This window comes from Amphiprion ocellaris, chromosome 6, assembly GCF_022539595.1.
Source record: "Amphiprion ocellaris isolate individual 3 ecotype Okinawa chromosome 6, ASM2253959v1, whole genome shotgun sequence".
In the NCBI taxonomy this organism is placed as follows: Eukaryota; Metazoa; Chordata; class Actinopteri; family Pomacentridae; genus Amphiprion; species Amphiprion ocellaris.
In genome coordinates, this window is record NC_072771.1 from 21,751,761 (window position 1) to 21,775,815 (window position 24,055).

At 42.4% G+C, this 24,055-nt stretch overlaps 1 protein-coding gene and 1 long non-coding RNA gene across 3 annotated transcripts; one reads left to right on the top strand and one right to left on the bottom strand.

The window, feature by feature from the left end:
• Nucleotides 1-5,452: 5,452 nt before the first annotated feature.
• Nucleotides 5,453-13,819, bottom strand: nr2f1a (nuclear receptor subfamily 2, group F, member 1a). The gene is made up of 3 exons (XM_023282344.3): nt 12,606-13,819; nt 10,628-11,155; nt 5,453-6,684 (listed from the first exon to the last, which is right to left on the bottom strand). The coding sequence occupies exons 1-3, from the start codon at nt 13,036-13,038 to the stop codon at nt 6,410-6,412; spliced, it is 1,236 nt and encodes a 411-aa protein (XP_023138112.1). The 5' UTR covers nt 13,039-13,819; the 3' UTR covers nt 5,453-6,409.
• A 143-nt stretch (nt 13,820-13,962) lies between these two features.
• Nucleotides 13,963-23,387, top strand: LOC118471146 (uncharacterized). Of its 2 annotated transcripts, XR_008602014.1 has the most exons (3): nt 13,963-15,810; nt 15,896-16,104; nt 21,570-23,387. It is a non-coding gene; the product is annotated as an uncharacterized LOC118471146 (long non-coding RNA). The 2 variants fall into 2 exon arrangements; XR_008602013.1 differs by having other exon boundaries at nt 13,963-16,104.
• The last annotated feature ends 668 nt before the right edge of the window (nt 23,388-24,055 follow it).

Here is a 24,055-nt window from a genome sequence, read left to right on the forward strand (position 1 = left end):
CATCCTCTTTCACTTTTTACGTATATATATCCCTCCTCCCCCTTTTCTCTCACACTTCTCTCTCTCTTTCTTTCTCACTCACTCCCCCTGGCTTTATCCGTTTCACTTCGAGGAACACACACGAACACTGTGCAGAAAAGACACACACACACACACACACACACACACACACACACACACACACACACACACACACACACACACACACAGGGAGAGAGGGAAGAGAGAGAGAGAGAGAGATGAACTGACAGAAGGAGAGAGAGCGTCAAAATGAGCCTTACTTTTTTCCCTTTTCTTGCCATGAATCTTCATCCATCCGTCGTTGACAGAGCTTGACTTGATCCAACCGCTTCTTCCTCAGTGCTTTAAAAAAAAAAAAAAAAAAAAAAAAAAAGTCCGTAGTAGTGCGCTTTAATTAATATATTTCTGGGCTGAGTCCCGAACCCAGAAGCTTTAGAGAAGGGAAGAGGAGTGCAGATTGAGACATATTGAGCCCGCTTTAAAAGGATCATTTCATCATGTGGGAGGTTGGGACACACAAAGTTTGCACCCGTGACTGGCATTCCGGAGAGACATGCATATTTTAAAACAACAAAGCAAGACAGAGACCGGGGGCCCCGGGGTGGGAGGGGAGAAAACTTGGAAAGAAGTTACTATCAGATGAACAGCTGTCATTGTTGGGCGAGAGCAGAGCGCATATTAAGATATAGTCATCTGAGAAAAAAGGAGCTTGTCCAAATGATGTCATTAGTAGCCTCTATATTAGTCGCTGAAATCTTGAAAGTTTTAATTCATTCGTCAGAATGTACATTTAGCTTCTGCTAAACTGTAAATCATTTTAACGGTAATATTAAAAAAAATGGCACACAACTTTTCAAGCTTCACAAATTTTGAATTTACTGTTTTTGCTTTGGTAGCGTTATTGGGTTTATCTGTTAGTTTTATTCTACACATTATGAAAAAGTCGCACGACCTTAATTGAAAACCGTTTACAAACCTTAAAAACGTGAAAAAAGTAAAATTAAGTGGCACTAAATTAAACCCAACCTCAAAATCTAAGCGGAAAAATATCCCTCTACTATCGATCTGTAAATACAACTATTAGTATTTATCCTCTCATAATGAATCAAGCAGGCTGTAGATTTTATTTAAAAATCAGAAAATATCTAAATAATGGCAGCTAAGGTTGCAATTTAAAACATCTCCCGCTTCTATTTTGTCAAGTCACACGCAATTGTATCTCTCTCAAGTAAAGCCAGTGTGCTTAGCGCTGTCACTTCTGCACAGCTTTTACAACATCACTCCCCCCTCTTTTTTTCTCTCCTCTGCTTTACTAGAAGGTTTTCTCTCTTGTGCAAGGGGTCCATTCGTGCAAAAGGAGTGGAGAGGGCATAAATAAAAATGTGTTGGCTGTGACGAGAGATCTGTCCGCTGGAAATGAAGGGCCAGGGGGAAGAAGACAAAGGGGGGAAAATGCATGCAGTGGTGTAGAGCTGGATATCTCTGTTAGTTGTCAGCGTTTAGTCCATGGCTGTGGAATGCTAATGAGTAAGGTCTCTCTCCCTTTCTCTCCCTCTCTTTCTCAATCCACCCCCCTCCTCCCCTCCTCCTCCTGTCCACCCCCCTCACCCTCCCCTCCCCTCCCTCACCCCCCTCTCTTCTCCCTCTCTCTCTCTCTCTCTCTCTCTCTCTCTCTCTCTCTCTCTCTCTCAGGGAGAAAAAGCGGATCGATAGCTGACCCGATGGTTTTGGCCAATGCTTTATTTATCTGGCCAGGCAATGATATTATCAGCCTTGAACGTTATATACAGCAAACGTCTTCCTAAATCAACACAAAGGGATCCGCTTACACAGCGATCCGGGCTTTCTCACAATCACCTCTCTCCCTCGGCCAGTAGCGCGCACATACACGCGTACGTACGTTCGGGGGATACACGCTTTTACGCACGGGCATGCGAGGAACGTGCCCGCGCACATACATACAGAAATACCTTATAAATATACACTAAACATCCCACCAATTGCCCTCCACACACAATTATGACAGTCATGACAAACATGCGTGTGCACACAGGCACGCGTGCACGCGCGTGAGCAGGGAGGCGTCCCCTTATGGTACTCTCACAATCAGGCATATTTTATACCCCGAAGGGCTGGATTTGATCCATGGCTTAAAGGTTGCCTATGTGGTCCGCGGACAGATCTCAGCACAGCACACTAATCACACGATACGCCTCTCTCCATTGACTGTGTACAGTCAATAGAACAAGAATCTCGGGCTGTTTGCTGAGATATGACAAAACATCTCCCGGGAATCCATTTAATTTTGGACATTTGTCCTCACTGTGCGTTCCCAGCCATTTTGCAAGCTCGTGCAGATGAGGTGCGTGGTAGACACGGCGAAGCACTTGTTGTCCTGTGTTGTCATCATCTTTACGCACAAGACAATATGAGAAATAAGCCGTGTCATACTTCAGAGGGGCCCCCATTCATACACGGAGCCGCTATTTGGAAATTGTTATTGTCTCAAACAACAGTATTTGTCAAATGTGACCGGGAAAACCGGGCTACTATAAGTGAAATGTAGTGACGTGTGACGCCAATAGGACATTTCCACTGCTACATAAAACCACTGGTTTGCATTGAAGGTTTTGGAGAAATAGGCTCGCTGACAACTTAGGATAATAAATGTTTCGCTTTCAGACAGATATCTCAAACGTGAAATCGCACCCAGCTGCTTGTGTAAAGCAAACAAATAGCCCCCCGTGTTAGGAGTCCTCCACTTGTGGTTTGATGAATGAAACCAGACAAAGGTAAATGGTTATTTAACTCATTTCGTAGTAACACTTTGGTAACCGGAGTTTCCGAAATTACAGAGACACAAATGGAGCCTATAGTGTACAACATATCCATCTCCCTTACCCACCGCAGTCATGCTCCAATCTGACAGTGCATTTACTTCTCTCAGTGCACTCTGTGCTTTCCTCTTTCCTTTTGTTTAATTAATAATTATGTTGCCAACGCATCACACGATCAGAAATTGGATGATAAACGCCTGATTGAAAAATAAAGAAATTTTAGCTGTTATTTGAAGCACAATATTTCAATATTTGAAGTGTTACATAATAAACTAATTTAAGCCTCTGTCAAAGAGAAGAGAGTCTAAAGTGGTCCACAGCCTAAATACAAAATATCACTTTTCCTCGAGTACTCATGTGTTTTGCTTGTATTGGCTATACAGAAACGTTAATTAGGAACACATGCCACTATTTCATCTGTTTTTGAACTATTGCTTTATATAGCCTGCAGTGTAACAATTGTATAACAGAATGCTCTCAGCAAGAGGATAAAAGATAGTTACTCTAGAGGGATTTTGAATACATTATGTGGAGACAACCAGCTGAAAGCTGCGTTTAATAACCCAGCAAACAATTTAGTCCAGAGCTACATAAAACAAAAACGACCTGGACTGTTGTGTTGGGTATGGTGAAGCCATAGCCATTCTCTTTGAAAAATAAACATTTGTTCTCGCATACAGTCCTCCTCATCATCCAGGAGACGATCCTCTGGATTATTTAAAAAAAAAAAATGTTTTAAAAAAATCACTATTTAAAGACAAACGTGTTAAATAACTCAGTGCTGCCGGCTACGTATTTAAGGTTGTGTTTTAGATATTTGCAGGTTATCTGTGTCATTTTTTAAAAATTTCTTTGCAAAATTCTGCGTATTCTGCCTCCAGTATAAAACAGAAAGGAAAGGCCCCTTCAGTTCATTATTGTGCACTTTTCACCTGGGAGAATCATATCCACGAAAAGGGGGAAATAAAACAGTGATCCAAACTGAAGAAATATGACATTTATATTTGTACAGTAGCCTAACAACAAGGCGTATGACCCAGTGCCACAGACAGGTCGATTTGGAGCTATAGGTACAATATACAGGAACACACATCAGTCATAAGAATAAAAAAATGTGTTCTTGTGAGAGAGCATCTGAGGACAACCTAAAGCACAACCTACCTCATTCCAGCATTAACGCCAATCAATTTATAATTTTAATACTGACGCGTTTAAACGCTTTCAAGCAATACAATCAAATGAACCATTGGCACAAATAGCTCTCCCCTCCCCCCAAAGTCATATAAAGTAGATAGCAAATAAAGGCAATATCAAAGTCAGGCATGGCAACGCGCTGCATGCAGTTCAGCTCCTGTTCTACTGTCCCTCATCACTGCCAGTCAGCAGAGGAAGATGTGGGCAATATGGCACACAAGCAACACGTCTGATGATGAAGAAGGGGGGAGACCAACAGGCAAATTTAATAATTGTAACACCGAAAACCCCATTTTTCTTCCTCATAACGCCTTCCGATTTATCACATTTTATCACTCTGGGTGTGAGTGTAATGCAGTTACGCCAGTGAGGGTAGATCCAGGTACAGAACCTGACTTCCTTTGTCATTTTGTGGAGTATAGGGTGACAAAAAAACAGAAGAGAACACAACGTATGGAGACAGACCAACGCAAGGACAGAAACTCTATGTAACCCATCTAACACATTGAGGACTTATCGATGTATTCATTACACTCTGAATGTATCAGGCAAACCAAGGCCACCTCTTTCTCTGTCTTTCTCTTCCCCTCACATAGACACACACATACACTTGACTTCCTCGTAACACGTTTCTCCTCTCATTTGTCCCAGCACTGGCTCCATAGTCTCTCGATCCCCCTCTCTCTCTCTCTCTCTTTCTTTCTATCCCTCCCTCCCTCCCTCCTCTCTATTCCCACACAATGCATCACACTCGGTGTTCCTATCGACTGGCTTACATGCTGTAAAATACATTTTCCAGATTGATCACGCATATCACAGCAGCTTTGCAGCGGGGCCTAACCCTTTTGCCAAATGACGCCCACATCAATATTGAGGCATGCACTATCAAGGCAGAGTTTTTTAAGAGCGAAGGAGGGAAAGAGAGAGAGGGGGGGAATATTGTTTGGTTTTGTGGAGAATCACCTTGATTAAGCCACGGGAGGAAGGATAGAGGTGGCTTCTGTGTGGTGCGCAGGCTTCCCTTGCTGTCTGGGAAAAATATTAAACATTAATGCGCTCACAGGCTGGCAGAGAGCTGTGGTTCCTCACGTATAGTCTCTGCTGCTTTTGTATCCGCAATGCCAGTTATGTCAGTGGGTCTGTTCAGATGTAAGGTATGCAGCTATTGTGTGATTACCACACTTAATCCCGTGTATCACCTCGTTTTCACTGGTTGGAATAGAGGCAAACAGTGTATTCAGAATTATATGTTTCTGCCTCAGTAACTGTAGGCTTCACTTGCACTTTTCATAGAGAAAACCAGGGGCCCTCAGAGACACCAGATTCCCACAGATGGTTTAAAATAAGCCCCAGATATCTTGACATTTGCGTCCAGGAAAATGCTTGAGAATGAGACATCGTTGCCTATTTCTTTTTTTAATAGTACAGTCACCATCACACAACTTCATCAACCGACCCTTCTGCAAAAAGCTGCATCATGGAGTAAGCAAATTGAAGGCAACAACCAATAAAATTCAAGAAACAATGAAAATTTTTCAAGACGAAACAAACAAAATGTATTTGAAATGATATATTAAAAGTGCTTTTGATTTTCATGTCTCTCCTCTTTGACTGATGATCGACTCCACACGCACTCATGGCCCGGGGAAAGGCGCCCCAGACGTCCTGGAGTAAAAATGTCAGTAAAAATGTCCTGGAGGTCAGTTTGCTGCTGTTGCAGGTCCATCGTATCAATTGGGAAAAAGTTCAACCATCAGTGGTGATATTGTCATAGCGATTAGACTGTTTCTTATTTGTCTAAATTTCTTTATTTTTCTGTTTTTAAATTCTCACTTCAATTTTAATTCTTGGAGAACATAGCTTCGACAACATATATCGCACTCATTATAAGAAGCAAAAGGTTATATCAAAAAATTATTAGTATAGAATCACAGAAACCCTGGTTTAGAACCAGAAAAAATACAAAACAGAGAGGTACATAGACACAGGACAATTCTTATAATTGCTTGGAAACATTATTTTCCCGCTAAGTCTTGATTCTTTTTTCTTACTGCGCATATGATGTTTTTCATTTTATTTGTATTTTTTACAAAAAAGGAAAATAAAGACTAGTATTTTACAAAATGAAGAGTATTGTTCTTGAAGATGAGGGTGGATTTACACAGGTGTAAAGTCCAGTTCCAATATTTTTCTGTACATTATGTATTCCATCACAGTCCCAGAAGACAGAAAAAAAGTAATGTCTTCCAAGTTTCTCAGAAAAGGTCCTATATATAGTCTTCTTGAAGGAGGATGGGGTGAGGGGTGCTGAATTTTGGTCCTTTTTTTCCTCTCTTTTTTCCACTTTCTTATAAGGATCATTGGATGGACATGTAAGGCCAGTTGAAGCTGCTCCCGGATAATAGCATATCCCTGATGAGGGTTTCAATAGGAGTTTTACCTACCAAGCGGACGAAGAACAGCTGCTCGATTACCGAAGAGGAGACGGTGCGCAGAGAGGGCAGCCGCAGCAGGAGCTTCCCAAAGCGGCTGGGCTGGTTCGGGTACTGGCTCCTCACGTACTCCTCCAGGGCGCACTGGGATTTCTCCTGTAGGCTCTCGATGTGAGCAGCGTCCGACAGGCCGCAAGCGTCTGAGAAACACACACCAAAAACACTGTGGTTAGAGCTCTTGTCTCTCTGAATCTTAAGATACAGCACGTTGTGGAAAAGCCACTGAAATCTGACGTGCCACTATTGATGTTATACATTTCTAGGTGGAAGTCAGACAATGTAGGTTGAAAATATATTATTAGAATTATATTTCAAACTATGTCAGGTCACCAAGCATGCAGAGGAGCGCACAGCTGAGGAGAAGCAGAGACATTAAACACACACATTGGTTTTTGCCACGGTTATTTTTAAAGGTGTACAACTCCGCTTGTATTGCTGCTCGATTTGGTGATATTCTCTGCACAAAATTTGAATACAAAGCCACATGGTCATTATTTTTTATGCCTCAAGTGAGCTCAGCATTGGCAAGTGCACACCTTGCCATACCCAATTTGCGTCCTGCAAAAGCGCCCTGGTTATCATTCAGCACCCGCCATTACGTGTTATTGACAATGTGGAATGAACAAACACGCTGCCCAAACATGCTACATCACACTGACCGAGTGGGACTGTCATACAGAATAAACAAGGGACTTGCTGCTGGAGTAGGGGATGCACAACTCAGTGGAGGATATCGCAGCCTGTCCTTACAGCAATCAGCCAGAATATAGAGGTAAATGTCAGGAAAACAGTGCTGGTGGCGAACAGGGGTGAGAAGTGATGGGGCAGTGGAAGGTAGGCAATAGGGCCTAAAGGCCGATGCTCTTGATGTCTGGACTCTGGGGATTCAAGTATAAGGAAACATAAACGGCACTGATGAATCTGAAATTACACTGGATGTAATGTGACCTAATTACTCTGCAGTAAGCTGTTAAGTGATTTCGCCGCTCTTCTCTCCATAGACCACTCCTGGCCTGTTTTTCGATGGAGCCTATAGGACAGGCCGCTGAAAGCAATCACATTTATTAGAGGAGGTGAAGTCAATAGTCACACAGAAGCGGCAGAAAATGTCAGAAAACGAGCCTGTGCACCAACGCATGCGAGGAGTGTGTTTGGTGCTCACTGGTGGGTTTGTGCAGCCTCGCTTCAGGACAGACAAAAAGCATAGAAGGCTTGTTAGTGTCTTACATGTTTTAGTCAGTTATAAAAAGATGTGCCTCTCACACAACCCAGGCATGCGTGTTCTACTGCTTATAAACTACTGTAAACGCAAGCAGCGTAACCGCTGGCGTATATGGTCCCACATGAAGTCTGGGCTGTCCTTAAAACATTCTGCACTGAGCTCTGCTTTTGTAGACACTACACGAGAAAGACAGCTTTAGTTTTTTAAAGCACTATGCATTAAGCAGTGGACAGAGGCTTTTAAGCCCATTCTTAATTTCTTAGTGCTATAACTCACTATGGCCAGACACAATAACCTTCTGAACCCGGGGGCAACGCTGGGATCTCGGGGTGATTTACTGTGACCTTAGTGCGGCCGGTCAGAGCCCCATGTATGCAAATCCCTCTGGATTAACGCTGAGTGTCCCCTTTAAAATCTACACCAATCAATACGGTTGAAATTAATTACATTTAGAAATTTCTCGTAAAAAACACACATACACACCATACGTGGGGTGAATTTTGCAGTGCAGCGATATAGGGAGGTTCAAAGCTTTGCGCGAAATATGCTGCAGTTGGATGTATGCATCAAGAGAAAGCTGGTGTAAGACACCCCATAGCTCTCCATAAGGCCTGCCTGCAACACTGCACCCCACAACCTCAATAGACTGGAGGCATAAGAGCAGATAGCTTCCAGATTCGCAAACGACTATTTTCTGCAAGTTTGCAAAGGCGCGCGCACACACAGCCCAGTGTGCACATGTGGACAAGGAGTTAATGTAAGACAATGATCCTGAACTGTGGTGAAATACTTTAGCCTGGCCACCATTATTTATGCATCAAATACTGACAAGTCTGGTGTTATTAAAGGCAGGCAAACAATCCACGCTGATCTTGGCAAAGTGCCACATGGCTTTCTATTGCCGACACCAGTTGTAGCCTATCAGACTAACTAAATGATCTGTTCGAAAACATGGAGGATGTTAATGTGTATATGGAGTTTCTCCGGGTAATCTGGGGTGAATTACTGAGGACGCCGTGCAGCACAGAGATACAGTGAACTAGTGCGCACGGTTACATTACAGGATGTGCAGTCTAATAGTAAATAAGGCTGTCACATTACCAAGGAAACGTTAACTGAGACAAAATACGCATTATTCGAGTTAAAACATATATTTACCTCTCAGTCTGCCGTCACAATTTGGCGTGTCGAATTAACCGAGCTGCCAAAACCCCCAAACTGAACAGTAGTTATTATGGCTTCTGAAACTAAAAATATTAACAAATAGAAAGTCCTCTAACTGTAGGAAAAACCTATGTGGTGATGTACTCACCAAAAGGAGGAAAACTGAATGCTGAGGGCGGTTTAGCAGCTTAGAATACAATCTCTGAGTTCCTACTTACAAGTTGGGTGAGCTGTGAAGTTTGGATAATTTAAATCCTGGGTATACGCAGCTCAATATTACAATATACACACTCTATAGGAGATTGTAATATAGTGTGAGGAAATTATAATATAATATAATATAATATAATATAATATAATATAATATAATATAATATAATATAATATAATATAATATAATATAATATAATACAGTAAAAGTAAAATTGGTGGACAGTTGTAGTTCCCTGTAAAGTTTAGTTAATAATAAATAACAATTACTGAAATATACTGGATGACAAGTGTACACCTCCTACTAGATAAAATGTATTTATGCCGCTTTCTAGGGATTTTGAAAGTACCAATTATTTCTATATTTAACCAAAAGTGAAAACCACAATAAAACTGAATATTTTACCACGAGCCTGTCCAATTATAGATTATATACCAGGATGTTACAGAATTTTGTAATGGGCCAAAAATTAGATAATGAGGTCAAAACTTTGAGGTAAGTTCACAAGTAGTTTAGGGCCTGTGAGTGAGTTTAGACTTTCCTTTTCCTCTCCATAATCACCAGACTCCTCTGACATAACAAGGCCTAATGGCACCAAGCGCACACAACTAACTCCAAAATAGCATCTAAATTACGCACCGAGAGTAAATAAGGACCTTAAGGACCCTGCCCCAGTCAGCCATCAATTAAGCTATCAACAATGTAGGTTACTTTTTAAAAAATGACGCCGATTACTTTTCAAAGCTGTGCGACAAGAAAAACTATCCTCAACAACTAAGAAAATTAATAGGTCAGCGAAGATTAACAAACAATCTATAGAGCAGTGCTGCTCTGTGTCCTACAGAAGCGATGCACTGACATATGAGTCAACTTCCATCAGCTTTTTTGATCTCAGTCTGCTAAGGATTATTTCCTGCCCCCTAAGACATGTTTGTGCACGAAAAACAAGGATAAAAGCATGCAGCGACACTCATAAATGCATCAGCTGTCATATATCACCCAGTGATAGACTATTTCATCTTTACGCTCGATTATTTGACACCTGTTCCAAAATTTATGGACGCGAACAATCTCGGTCTCGGCTCAGACATTGTTCAGAAAAAAAAAGTTTAAACTCAACAATTGTAAAATATTTACGTATGGGTTTGTTAATTATCTCCCATCTAAAGGGCACAGGACGGAGGGATACACTTAAAAACTTGATGCGTTCACTCAATCTGGATTTGTTTACAGATCTTATGCTGCGGCTACAACTGACATGGGAATGCATGTAAGTGGATATGCAGCAAGCTGTTGACAAAATAGCTGTTTCATCGGCTACACAGACATCTCGTAAAGTCAGATTTGTGACCAGCCTATACCTGACAGCCATATTCTTGATACCACAGCGCTTCTTCGCACCGGGAACCCCGCTCCCAGTAACATTACTGGAACTAGGCCTCATTTCATTACAGACGTGTTTCTGTGTGACATGTTGGACACCCACCTGATGTGAAAAGCACGATCGCCTTGAGGCAGCTGTACTCTGCCGAGTCTACGTGCAGGGTCTTAAGCTTCTCCACTTGCTCCTGGAAGATCCGGATGTGATCCATGAAAGCCACGACGCGGTCCGCGGACATCGGGGAGGCGTGGAGGCCCGCCGCGGCGAGCAGAGGGGCCACATGCAGAGGCATGGAACACTGGGCCGCGTTAAGCACAAACAACTCGCTCCACGTCAGCCTGAGAAGGGACACCTGGTCGGTGATCTGCAGGTCGGGAAAGAAAGGGATGTTTCTCGCCCACTCCACGGCGCTGAAGAGCAAACGAGCCGCCAGCTCGCAGATGTTCTCGATGCCCATGATATTGTTGGGCTGCATGCACTGGCTCCCGTACCGGGACGTCGGGTAAGGTTCGGCCCGCAGCAATAACGAGATGTATCCGGACAGATAGCAATGGCCATTCAGAGGGTCCCCGTTCGTCAGCGCGTACTGGCCTGGGTTGGGCTGGGTTGGAGGCATTCGTCCTCGCTGAACCGCTGACAAAAAGAAAGAGAAAAAGAGGAAATGTGCATCCAGGACTGATAAACATTGTTCGTGAGTAGTGCAACCGTCAAAGCACGCTACAGCTAGTATGTTTCTTCTGAGTAAAAAAAAAACTCGGCATGCACTGAAATTAAAAAAACCATCACGCTTTGCAAAACATATTGACCACCGTAATCTGATCGTAAGACTATAATATTTCAGAGCAAATCATTCTATCGACAGCGTGAGCATCTCATCAAAACAGATGTGCTGTGTCCCTCAAGCTTCACACTGTTTGGAGCCTATTTATATTTAAGGATTCAGGCTATACAGCAGGGCAGTGTGCACATGAAAATACATCCACTTTTACGCACAAAACATACACATTTTCTGTCTCCCAAAAAGTACACTGAACTAATTTGCCACTGAGGACATTTCAAGGCGCAATTACACACTACTTTCACATTATATTTATGTGGGGTTTTGTTTATTTAAATAATTATTGAATGTGGCCAAAGATGTTACAAATATGATTGATAATTACTACTAAATGCAATCACATTTACACATTTTGCCCAAATCAAAAGGTCAGCTGGGAATAAAAGGATTTCCCCTACTGTTTAATATTAAAAATAAAATATTAATGTCAGCCACTGTGTATTATACATGGGCTTGCAGTGTGTATTGCAAATAATAGACTTAAAATGAGGGATGTCTGCATAAATTGCAATCAAACACTTGACACAGAGAGGAAAGTTATACGGCCTCTAATGCACCAAGACAAAAACAATGAGCCATGAACAACTTCAGCGACATTATTCAGTGTGTCTGAGCTGTCTACTCAGCATAAGGAGCCAGAGAGAGACGTGGGTTTGTAGTGTGTTCGTTTTACATTCACACACACGCGGCTTACAAATCCTACTGTACAATTATAAATTAGTAAGCTGCACATACTTAAGGGACTGTTAGAGAAGGCACTATTAGCCCAACACACTGTACACACACACACACAGCACACACACACACACACACACACACACACACACACACACACACACACACACTCTCACAGACATACAGACGTATACACACAAACATACAGACGAGCACTCTTCTGCTCTAAACCCTATCCGTAAAATGGGCTTGCTGGACCCTGTGCCGTTTGCTTGAGAGCACTACAGTTTAGACTGCGAGAAAAACAAAATAAAAGGGTCAGCCCAGACGAGCCGCTTTGTTCAGGCGACCTGCATTCACAAGCATAGCTGCTGTGGCTGCACTGGCCTTTTAGCCCCTCTCTCACATAGTCAGAAAGACGAAGCATTCATGCAAACATCCCTCAAAAACATGGATGGAGACTGCAGTATGCCCAGCCATATAGCCTGTGACCTTAATGCAACATGGCAGCCCTGCTCGTCTGCTACTAGGATGCGTAATCATGAGTGGGCTTTAAAAATATATATTCACCTTCCCGCCGCATTCCCACTTTTAAACACTTCTTCAGCCGGCAGTATTGGCACTGATTTCGGTGGTGCTGGTCAATGGGACAGTTCCTGTTGGCACGACATGAGTATGTTAAGTTCCTCCGTACACTCCTCTTGAAGAAACTTTTGCATCCCTCGCAGGTGAACTGGCCGTAGTGTTTGCCGCTCGATTTGTCTCCGCAAACCACACATTCAATATGCTGCTGACTCTGTCCAGAATTTTGACTCCCCTTGTCCCCGGCGGTCCCCGGCGTGGACGGGGGTCCCGGCTGGCTGGGGGTCTGCGGAGTGTGCGGCGCCGCCGACGCCGCTTGCTGCTGCTCCCTCGCCGGCTGCGCTGCTGGGTTGGGGCCGCTCGGAGGTCCTCCGGCCACGTCTTCCTGCGGATCTCGCCAGACGCTAACTACCATTGCCATATCTCGGCCCCGGAAAGTGCTATAAAGCGAAATGATCGCCGATGTTTATGAAGCGGAGAGGAGAAAAATGAGATCTCAAAAGACGGGCAGTGCAAAGTCAAATCGGAGCACGCAATCTCATATGGGGTAAGAAGGGGAGTACAACGCGATCAATACATTCAAAATACAGGAGGGCGATTGAATAGGCACCCGATCAGGATATGCAAGTATCGGGAGGCCAGTTCCAAGGTAAATTGCAGTCAGCCATTCAGGAATCCCTAATCTTGTAGGAAAACCCGAGTCCAGACGTAACAAATTGCAGTTTGATATAAAATAGCCACAAAGAAAAAGGCAGGAGCGATTCACATGGACGCAGGAACGAGTAAAAAAAAAAAACCTTTTTGCTGGAAAGACACGCGATCCAAAGTGCTGCGGAGATAAATTCCTTTCTCTTCTCTTCCCCTTGCTCCTTTACGCTCCCGTCTTCGCCGTATAGGAGGGGAGGAAAAAACTGAAGAGCTGGATTTTTACATCTATATTCTTAAATAAAGCTCATCATCTCGCCCAGCAGCGAAAGAAGACCGCGTCGCCGAATGAAGTGCCCATGTATAGTTTCACCTCTCTCCAGCAGGAGGAATGGAGATACGAAGAGAAAAGATAAAAAAAGAAGAGGAAAAACACCAACAACTAATAGAATATGCAAGAAGAAGGAGAGACCCAAAAAATGAATGCGCTTAAACGGGAGGACCAGCAGAGCAATGTTTCCGAAACGGGGGATCTGCGCGAATGTCTGTATATAGTGAACTTTGACACTACTATTGAAACTGACACGTTTCTATGGAGATCGCTGCGCCTTATATGGTGCTCATGTCAAGGAGCCAAGAGAGGGGCTGCTGGAGACTGATAATCAAAGGCGACTGACTGGCCAGAGCCCTGCATAGAGGAGGAGGAGGAGGAGAGGAGGAGAGGGGGGGATAGGGAGAGAGAAAATGGGAGGCTAAGGTTATAGCCAAGCCCTCTCTTTCTCTCCATTGGTTAGAGTCCCCCTCCGTTCACTCACTGCAAAAAATGTCCATCCCAATAAGTCACTGGGTCTCGTGTTCAAATGTTAATGTCATCTTATTCGGAAAATAAAGTGTAGAAAATCAAGTGCACTTTACAGATTTCCACTTGTTTCCCGACTCGCTCCGAGTCATCTGTAGATTTTTTTTTAAGGGAGTCTGTATCGTGAAATAAAGCGGAGCGCGCAGGGAGATTCCGCTAAAAATTAACAGTCGGTGTTATAAAATGTACAGAGGTGGATCGACTGGGGTTGGAAACACGTAGACGCATCTCGCTTCGAGATGGAATATTCATCCTGCCGTTATAGAAAACCCAAGATCTCCAGACTCAACGCTGAGCCGGCTGATGTCTGAGGATGGATATTTTTTACAGTGTTGCCATCTACGGCTGGAGGGGCTGGGGGGCTCTGACAGGCACAATTTACATTGAGCTCGCCCCGCGCTGCTATTTACTTTGAAACCTGATTAGTATGGGCCGTCTATTGTCACCAAAAAGAGGAAGAAACCCTGGATAGAATAGCAAAAAAAAAAAAAAAAAAAAAAGCGGGGTAAAGGCAAGGGGGGACAAAGCTTTTACGCACGACAAATAAACCAAAAAACTGTGCGCAGCGGTGAAAGGGGGATTCTGTTTCCGAAATTCCCCAAAGTTTCAAAATGGTTTGCCTCGGACTGTTATCTTTATTATAAAATGAACGGATGTCATTGTTGGCTTGAAGTGGATTTATATTTATACACGTTGTTTTGTCCTTGGCATGCGCATTGCGGTACATCGTCGCCAGTAATCGGCACAAATCTCGCTGATTAAAACTTGGAATTTAGTTTAAACCAGTTTATAAAAGGAGGAAAATGTCACTGGGAAGAATGATGCATAAAAGACAGTATGTTGTACAAACGGGATGCCTTGCCAGCGGCCGAAAATCTCTAAAATTAGACGGAGGAATAAGCAATATTCAATAATTACCAAGGTCCTATAGTCTCCACAATCACTGAGCTGGTGTCACATTATGTCTTAATAATGACAGTAATTCAAAATCATGTGAAGTTACTGGGAATTTGCATGGGGATTCCGGCTTTTTTGTACCAGGGTTTCTGCAGGCTTACCTCTCTAACTCAAAAATGTCTGGATCGCGCTGCCATCTAGCGTACATTGTACAATTACAGCCTCATATTAATGGATGTCCAAGTCATCAAACATGCATTTTTAAAACCTAAAAATGGTTTTAAAAATAAAATAAGGGCAGATTTTAAGCATTGCTGTCCTTCGTCTTTTTTGGGTTTCAGAAATGTACAGTTACTTTTATGCAAAAGTTGCAAAACGGACAGAAAAACTTTCAAAAACCATCAACAAATGTGAGTTATGTCAGAATAAAATAAAATAGTCTAAAAAGTAGACTAACATTTTGATCGCACGAGATTTAGAGGGACCTTAAACCCAAAATGCTGTGCGTAAATCATCTCCAAAAACATGGTAATATCCACGTTGGAAAGGAGTAACTGTCCATAATACATGCAATTATAGTTAAATAAAATAAACAAAGTGTTTGTGTACAGATCTTTAAGCAAACATAGATATTAGCAGGTATAATGGAGCGTTAATATGCAAGTGCGCCTTTGAAAACGCATAGGAGGGATGGGTTGTTTTTTAAGTATTCAACAAGAGAGCTCTCTCTCCCGTCCCTGTCTCGGACACTCCACTGAAACTCCCCGGCCATGTCTCCAGCTCTTTGAAAAGGTGAAACCAATAAGATTAAATCGGACAAAGATTTTTTTCTGTAAGTGTATCATTAAGATTTAACTCCACAGATTGGGAAAAAAAGAGGCTCCGCAGGAGAAGAGGAGAGGAGAGTGAGAGTGAGAGGGACAGCGAATAGGAGCAGGGTAGAGGCTCTAATAGAAATCTGGGGAAACGCCGAGAGAAAAAGGAGAAAGTGGACGGCAGGGCATTAAAAGAAGAAGCACTGACGACTGCGGTTTGCAGTAGAGGAGCAGCTTTCTGCCTGGATAAAACCCGCCGTCGATGAGGCAAGTACAACATTTATTTCTGCACTTCTCCTACGCTGCACATGGCTCTTAATGCAAGGTTAAATTCTCTGTCACGCCACATGACCGTTTACTTCAAAGCGCGCACAGGACACGGGTCGTGTCAGAGTCACAACTTTTAAACTAGTGGACAGTCGCTTTCTTTTCTCCACATTATCGCCGATTGTCGAGGCTCGTTCCCTTCTTTTTCCAAGCGCTCCCTGCAGATTTGTACATCAGATAGCAGTAATGTTATTACGGGCTGCTTGGAGCACCGCTGGACATGGGAGCCACTTTGTTTTTTGCACGTCCCGCGCACCTCACCTGCGAGGCTATTTGTTGGTTGAACACATAATGAAAAGATCGATAGCAGTCTGTTTGTCTCAGCGATAGTGTCACCAGATTAAAAGGCTGATCAAGGAGACCAGACGTTTCCCATCTTTTACACTCTTTTATCCAAGTACCAGTTTAGCCAGTGCAGCCTGATATTATAGATTCGCGACAAAAATAAAATTCAAGGCAAAGTCAAGAACGCATAATGCGTGAGAAAAGGTTGCAGTGAGGAAATGTTACATGACATGCAAGGTGATTTATCAAAGCAGCATTATTGATGTGGAGGGACTGTAATGAAAAGTGATATAAAATAAATGACGTGCAATCTAGGCCAGGTTAACTTCTTCCAGGACAAAGCGCACGTCGAGGAGCTTTGTAAAAATAACCTCACATAATAACATTTCACTTAATCCTCCCATGGCCAAATAAAGTTCACGCTAATTAATAATTTTACGCAAGCCATTGAAAATTAATTTTCCCTGTCCCATTCTTCAACTTTTCTACTTCTATAATTTGCACAGAAAAATATGCCTGTCTCTATAAAATATGAACTCAAAGAAAACATGCAAAGAATTACATAATCACATTATTAAACATGTCATTCTGGTGATGGATGCATTTGCGCACCATAAAGGAGCCGTGATGGTTTGCTTTGCAACAGATAATTAGTAGAATACAGACGATGATTCTGACTTTTTTCCATTTTAAACTAAATTGAATAAACCACAAATAGATTTTGTACAACTGCTTAAATTTCCCCTTGTAGGATAGTTTTGTCAAAGGACCTTCTTGTTTAAACATTTATAAGAGCGGGAAGCACACTGCAGTTTTGCCAAATGTGTGATCAATAACTGATGCCCTCTGTACACACATTCACTTTATAAGACTTACGAAATGCAGCTTTTCTTTAAAAGTACGGCTGAAACCAACAAGCAGCAACAATCAGTTGGGAAAACACTGAGGTCATAAGTGCAAGGCCCCCTAATAAAACAGCAGATCACCACAAGAGCGCATTTTAGAGCGTTTAAAACGATGCAAACGGATGTAGAGATTTATAAATGGTGGAGGGTCTGTTTATTATTGATTGTGTGTAATCACATCAGGGTTATAACCACAGAATATAGTCAATAAGACGTTGCATTGGCTTCGAGGCTGATTCCCTTCTCCAGGGGCCTCTGTTCCAAATGCCTCCTGTGTACACAGGAGTGTTGTGTTTCTGGGCGCGGGGCTAAAGGGCCACATGCAGCTGATCCCTGCGACTTTAACACCTGACTGCAAAATTGAAATAATTAAACAACTGAAACGATTTAAGTTGATGGACACCTTAATGCGGGGAAACCAGGCGTAGCCACACATCTCCAGTGTTGCTCCTGACTGCTCTGTGAAGAATGGACACAGATGAATAGTCAAATCCAGCAAAAGATGCAGCAGCAAATAACTTTACACTGTGTGTCTGAACAGCATGGAAAAAATCTGTCACAGAAGTTTTCATTCAAGATAATGCTGATTTTGTGGGTAAACTGCTGATAGTGCCATGACACGGGTTCACCTGCTGGCGAAGATACTGATTGTATATTTTACAGAATTAACTGACCCAGCATAGAAGATCAATAATATCAGACCAATGTCTTTCACATTTGACAATTAAGGTAACACACGTGTTAGTCTCCTGTTTATCTTTCAATAATATATTTTGAGCATAATTTGTGTTTGGAAATGTGCTTCCAACCTATTTGGCATTTTCACGTAAACAGCCACAGCGTGTGCTTTGTGGAAACGTCTAATGTAAAATGACATTAAGGCCTTTGACCTGAATGAACCACCTTTTGCTATTTTGACCTTTAACTGGGAACCCAGAAGCTACAATACAGTTTCTTAACATATTAATAGCCAGTAATTGCAAAAACACATACAACCTACTTACAAAGTGTTGACTTTGTTTTTTAAAATCTTAATTTTAAAAAAACAAAAAATCTAAGTCATTCTTGTTTGAATTGGCGGTTTTGTTGCTTTGAGTGGGTTTGTGTGTTGAAAAGGGGAGGAGGGGGGATGAAGGGTAGGGGGCTGGGTGGGGGGTGAGGGGATTCTCTCTTGCTTTTTTTTTTGTCCAAATCTGATCCCCAAATTATTCTGGAGGCTCAGATTGGTGTGAAAGGGACGAGAAGGTCACTTGAAATCACCTTTTATCCGATTGCTTTTTTTTCCCCTTCTATGGATCAGCAACTTTCAATAGGCATAATCTAATTGCTCTTAATGGAAAGGCCATCCGTGAGAAATAGTGGAAATATCCCTCAGACTTATAGCATTTAAGACCTAAACATTTAACAAGGCAACAAGAATTAACAAAATAGAATGTTTATTAATTATCACTTGAAGCTACAAAAAAGTATCTCCACAATACAGAGGAAGCTTAAATTCAAACTGCAATCTGTGTATTTGGACAAATGTGACTTTAAGCGTATTATAATAACCCTGTTACTTTATTACATTATGGATGACTTGTAGAGTTATCTTTTAGTCCTACAAGGGCTTTAGTTTGACTGCAAAATGACATTATCCTGCAGTGTGAATCCTTCTAGTTTGCATGTAAATATTGTCTATTTTTCTCATTATTTTTTATATGGACTCACGTCTCCAGAGATTTGTGCTCCTTCAGTTCTGCACGTGATGATTGAAAGTCTCTTTCCAGGGTTTTTGTATCCCAGACTATAATTGAGGACAATAACTGCAACGACTTTCCCAATTAGGCTTGAGGTTGGAGTTAAGTTAGAGGGACTGTCAGTTTATGCTATGGGCAATGGCTTTATTGCTCACTAACCATCATTTCTTTAGAGCCTATGTGCTAATTACTTTGGATGGTCCCAGAGACGGAGATTATAAATCCATTAGCACTGAAACCCTCGTGGTTCCACAGTGCAAACACTGTAATTTTGTAGTACACCAAAAAACCAAACTTTAAGTACCAGGAGCTGGATGAGGGGAAACAGATTTTCAACAGCGTGTGTACTTCTTAGAGATCCAGTGTGAAAGGAAGCCTTGCGAGTATCAATCAGCAGCTGAGGCGCACAGAGTAAACTAAGAGGAAATTAACTGACATGAGATTCGATATTTTATGACTGTCAATAGTCTTTAAAATGACCGCGTCAATTCAGTGCAGCTTTGCAGTCAGAAACGATCAACACAACACATTTTTCCGGTCTGTCTGTCAAATATCCAGTGAGCGATGCAGCCTTAAGGAATAAAGTGAATTAAAACACGACTTAATACCTGTTTGACTGCGTTTAAAGAGGGCAACTCAAAAAAGGAAAAAAAAAAAATACTCGGACCTAAACGGGGGTGCGTGAAGGCATCTCGCCCTTAAGGTAATTTATTTCAGGAAAACCGGGGGCCAAAGGTGGAATTCTTGAGAAATTCAACAAGGATAAGGGAGCTTTAGGAATTCTGCACGCAGATTACCTTTCATCCCATCCTCACATTATCCGACAACACACCGTAGAAATATAGCTCAGCGACAGAAGAGCGAGATTACCCTCCGACACAGAAGAGTGCAAAACCGTTTTGAAGAAGTATTGCGATTATTTCGGGGGGGAGAGCGAACAAGACGAGAGAGACAGGGGAGGGAGGAGAAAGGGGAGGAAGGAAGGGGGTCAACACGGTGGAGGAGTGTTTTTCTGGGTGATTTCAGAGGGGTTTTAAAAAACGCAGCGCACCGTTCATAATGTCCTGTCACTGTCATAGCAGTGGAGTGGATGTAGGAGCCACCTGAAGAGAGTTGATCCACATTTATATGAATATTTATGATGAATAAATTCACATCAAACTAAACATGAAACTGATGGTGAGATAGAAACTAATTATTTCTCTTGTGGCTGTATTGATTTAGACACTGCTGGTGACGAAGCCCTGCATTGATTGTTAGTTTGCCACCTTTTTGGTTGAACTTTTTCACTTGTTTATCTTTAGGTTATAAGTGAGTGGCATGATATTAGCACTGCACTTTTTTTTTTCCTCCCCCCATTTTTTTCCCCCCAAAACCAACACACAGCAGGAGCTTAATTAGAAATGTAGTGTAGCTGAACCATCAACATGCCGGAGCTGAGAATGACTGAGCGCACTGCTGCAGTCTAGTTTACAAAAGTAAAGAGGAAACAGAAAATAACTTCCTCACTAACTCTCAGAGGCAGTTGGAGTCAAAGAAATGTTCGCAACCTTGAGAATATTTTGCGCTGTAAATTAACAAATATGGACTTGAAGCTTCAACCAAAGTTTTGTTTTGATTTGTTTCCCCTTTAATACCTGTGAAATATTACCTATTATAATACCAAAATAAAGCACACATCAGTCAGTGCAGCAAACTGTAAAATATACATGCCTAATTTTCAACATATAATACATTTCTGATTGAAAGAAATATCACAAATAATATTTAAAACAAGATATCTTATTGTCACACACACCCACACACAGGCAAAAGCCTCTTGAGATTTTTGTGTATTTTCATTTGAAAGGAGTGTGTCTATTGTTTGCGTGTGTGTGAGGGCACATGTGTGTAAAAAGACAGTGAAGTGAAGGTGTGAAGATGGCCTGTGTTTAGTGTCCAGACCTGGCAGATTGTGACCTTATCAATGTGAAACTCTTAAGATAAATTATTCATAGCACCTGTTTGATGTCTCCGGCCAAAGAATGACAAAGGTGTACGATTTAAGATGCATCTCAAAGCCAAGAATATCAGCCACTGCGCTACCTGTCTGTTTTTACAGCAGAAAAAAAGGAGGGAGGCTGAATTTTAAACAACAAAAATGAACAATTTGTTTCCTTATGGGGGGTGTTGCAGGAGTGTGACGAGAGAACTGTCATATTAAATAAGGTCATACTACTCATTGTTTGTAGAGGGATTAATAAAAACGCCACTGCATCATTTTCAGTGTCCAAGGTGTGGCTGCTGTCAGCCATTGTCTTAATGCCATGTGACTCACAGGTGTCCAGTGTTGCCACCAAAGCGGGCCACCCACATTGTCACGGCCTGCTTTATCCTGCCTTTAATTTGAAACTTGAAGCAGAGAGTTTGGGCGAGTGATTCAGTGGAGCTAACCTTGTCCTGTGTAACCGAGTTTGTGTTGTTTGTCTCCTGGCAGGCAGAGAGCTACATGGCGGCCTGGAAACACAGTGGGACATGTCGGTGTGGTGCAAGGACTGACACGTGGACGAGATGTGATTTATGACGAGCGCCGTTTGATGATAGGACAGTGACAGCGATACCACTGCTAACTATGAGTATAGTGATGACTTGGCAGGTATATAAAGTCACGTGTGGTAAATATAACATAAAAGGTAAATTAATTGCCACTCTCAGAGTTGATCTTAAGAAGCTGCCTTCTTTGAACTCCACCGCTCAGTTCAGGTTTTGTTCTTTCTCATTATGTACATTACTGGAGTGTGTGTTTATCAAGCACAATCCAAGCGTTCCTGCTCAGAAAGGAATCCAAGCATCCTCAAATTCTTTTTCAATGATTTGTTTTGGAAAAATGCCTTAGAATGCTTTTTGGGAAACTGGCAGCTGATCTTTTCATAACTAGAGGTCAACATAACACTCAGTATTAATAAAACAAATAAGACTAGGAGGGATATTAATGATGATATATACAGATGTAGCGCGCATGAGCTTGAGTTATGTGTGAGAGCAAGCTGAAGGAGAGACACTCTCACACATGTTTGTATGTTGACTCGTGTCTGTGTGGGTGATAGTCCAGCCAGTTTCCCTTAGATTTTCCCTTTGACCTTTGACACCAGAGTTGGGGTCAAGCCCTGACAAATGAGATGGTCGAGTTCTGGCCAGAACTGCAAACATTCCACAACAATCTTCTGTCCTCCTCCTCCCTTCTCCTCATATCCGTCATTCCTCACCCTTTTACTCCTCTCAGTGTGTCTCTTCTACGACTTTGAGTCAGAGAATGTTCTCATTACACGCAGACATGTTTTATAGTATTTGCTGTGGGAATCTTAAAGCACACACCCTTCAAATTAAGAATTACAACACTGGTTAAATTTAATATCCCTGACATCTGCCTTGTTTACAGAAGGAATGAAAACAAAAGAGTGTGATCTGAGAGGAGAAGCTGTGGTAAAGATTTGGATATTACAACCCTGCACTTTGAAAGCACAGTGTGTGTGTTTGGAAAGCCTGTCAGTGATGTCAAGGATGAGAAATGTTGCAGTGTGGTTTTTTTTACACACGCTGCTGGCTCTAGCATTTCCGGCAACATTTCTCACTCTGCCTCCCTCACACCATCCGCTCTGCTGCAATATCCCCACATTTTTCCATCTTTTCAATTCTTCCTCTGCCCTCCCTCTCCTCGCCTTCTATCCCCAATCTTGCTCCCTTTACCCTTCCTCTCCGCTGCCCCACCCTGCCTAATCTCAAACTCTCCCTCCCTTCTCTCCTCTCCCAGCACAATCACTCAACCCCCCTCCTTTTCTTTCCCCTCCACCCACTATTTTCTCTGATTTTCTAACATGCCATTCCACAGAATGCTACCACCTGTGTCTTTAGAAGGGAAAAAAAAGGGGGGAGCTATTGGCAGTCCTCCTCTGGAAGCTGGTTAAGGTAAGTGGCACCCACTATTACAATGACACAGCAAATAATGCTTGTGGTTATTGTGTCTGTATGAACTTTTTTTGTGCGTGTGGCTTAAATGGAATGTACCTGGCATCCTAAGCATCACCACCCTCCATCAGAGCTCCGGCTACAAGTCACTGCTGTAAAAACACACGCAGTCACCATCGATGAACGTCAGCAGAGCAGCCACAGTGTCGCAAAGGAGCCCGGAGACCAACAAAGCTGGCTGATACAGTAACACCGAGTGGATCACGCTCTTGAACTTGCTTTCATAATGATGTAAGATTACTAAAAGGCAATGCAACACAGCAAAGATCTTAATAAAAACACATCAATCTCGATATGCGCGTATGTGCTTTTTTTCACTCCTCACTCCCACTTGAATTGTGATACCATTTGATGTCGGCTCTTACGTGATTCATCGGAGGGTACAGCTGCTTCACATGGATCTTGGCCTGGACAAGACTGTTTCCTTGCAGGGAAGCTGATCACATGTCTCAATCACAGGGATAGATCTGGGCTCTAATTGGCTGTGCAATGGCGCATCACAATGGTGAATCTGGGTGCATGTTTACAGCTCTGCTTTGAATAGCAAGATGGTGGGCTGCGCTTCAGTGTAGTTTTGTCTTATCAGGCAAGAGGGCAGTGAGCTTCTTGAATATCTGTGGGCGAGGACACCTGCACAGAGGTCTGCTGCTATAATGATCTACAATGCAAAAGAATATGTCATCACTAGGACAGTGCATAAAGCTTTTAAATGTGCTATAATGAAGCTGCAATAAGAAAAGAGTGGAACCTATGTAAAGCCCTCCTATTACAACGCTTTCATTACTTGCTTTTCTCACATCCTTGTTAGTTCCACACATCAATGGCCAGCTTGTTGCCTGTATTTCCAATGTAAATAAATGATAAAGCTTTTGCATCATTCTCACCATCAGTCATCAGCTTAAAATACCATCAAGTGACGGGGGAAAATACACGTCGGCATGTGTGTGTAATCACGGCCATG

Coding starts and splice junctions, on each gene's coding strand:
- nr2f1a (XM_023282344.3), bottom strand. CDS start 13,038: ATGGCAATGGTAGTTAGCGTCTGGCGAGATCCGCAGGAAGACGTGGCC. Junction 11,156..12,605: donor AGTGGGAATGCGGCGGGAAG/GTGAATATATAT, acceptor TCTTTTTGTCAG/CGGTTCAGCGAGGACGAATG. Junction 6,685..10,627: donor GATCGTGCTTTTCACATCAG/GTGGGTGTCCAA, acceptor TGTGTTTCTCAG/ACGCTTGCGGCCTGTCGGAC.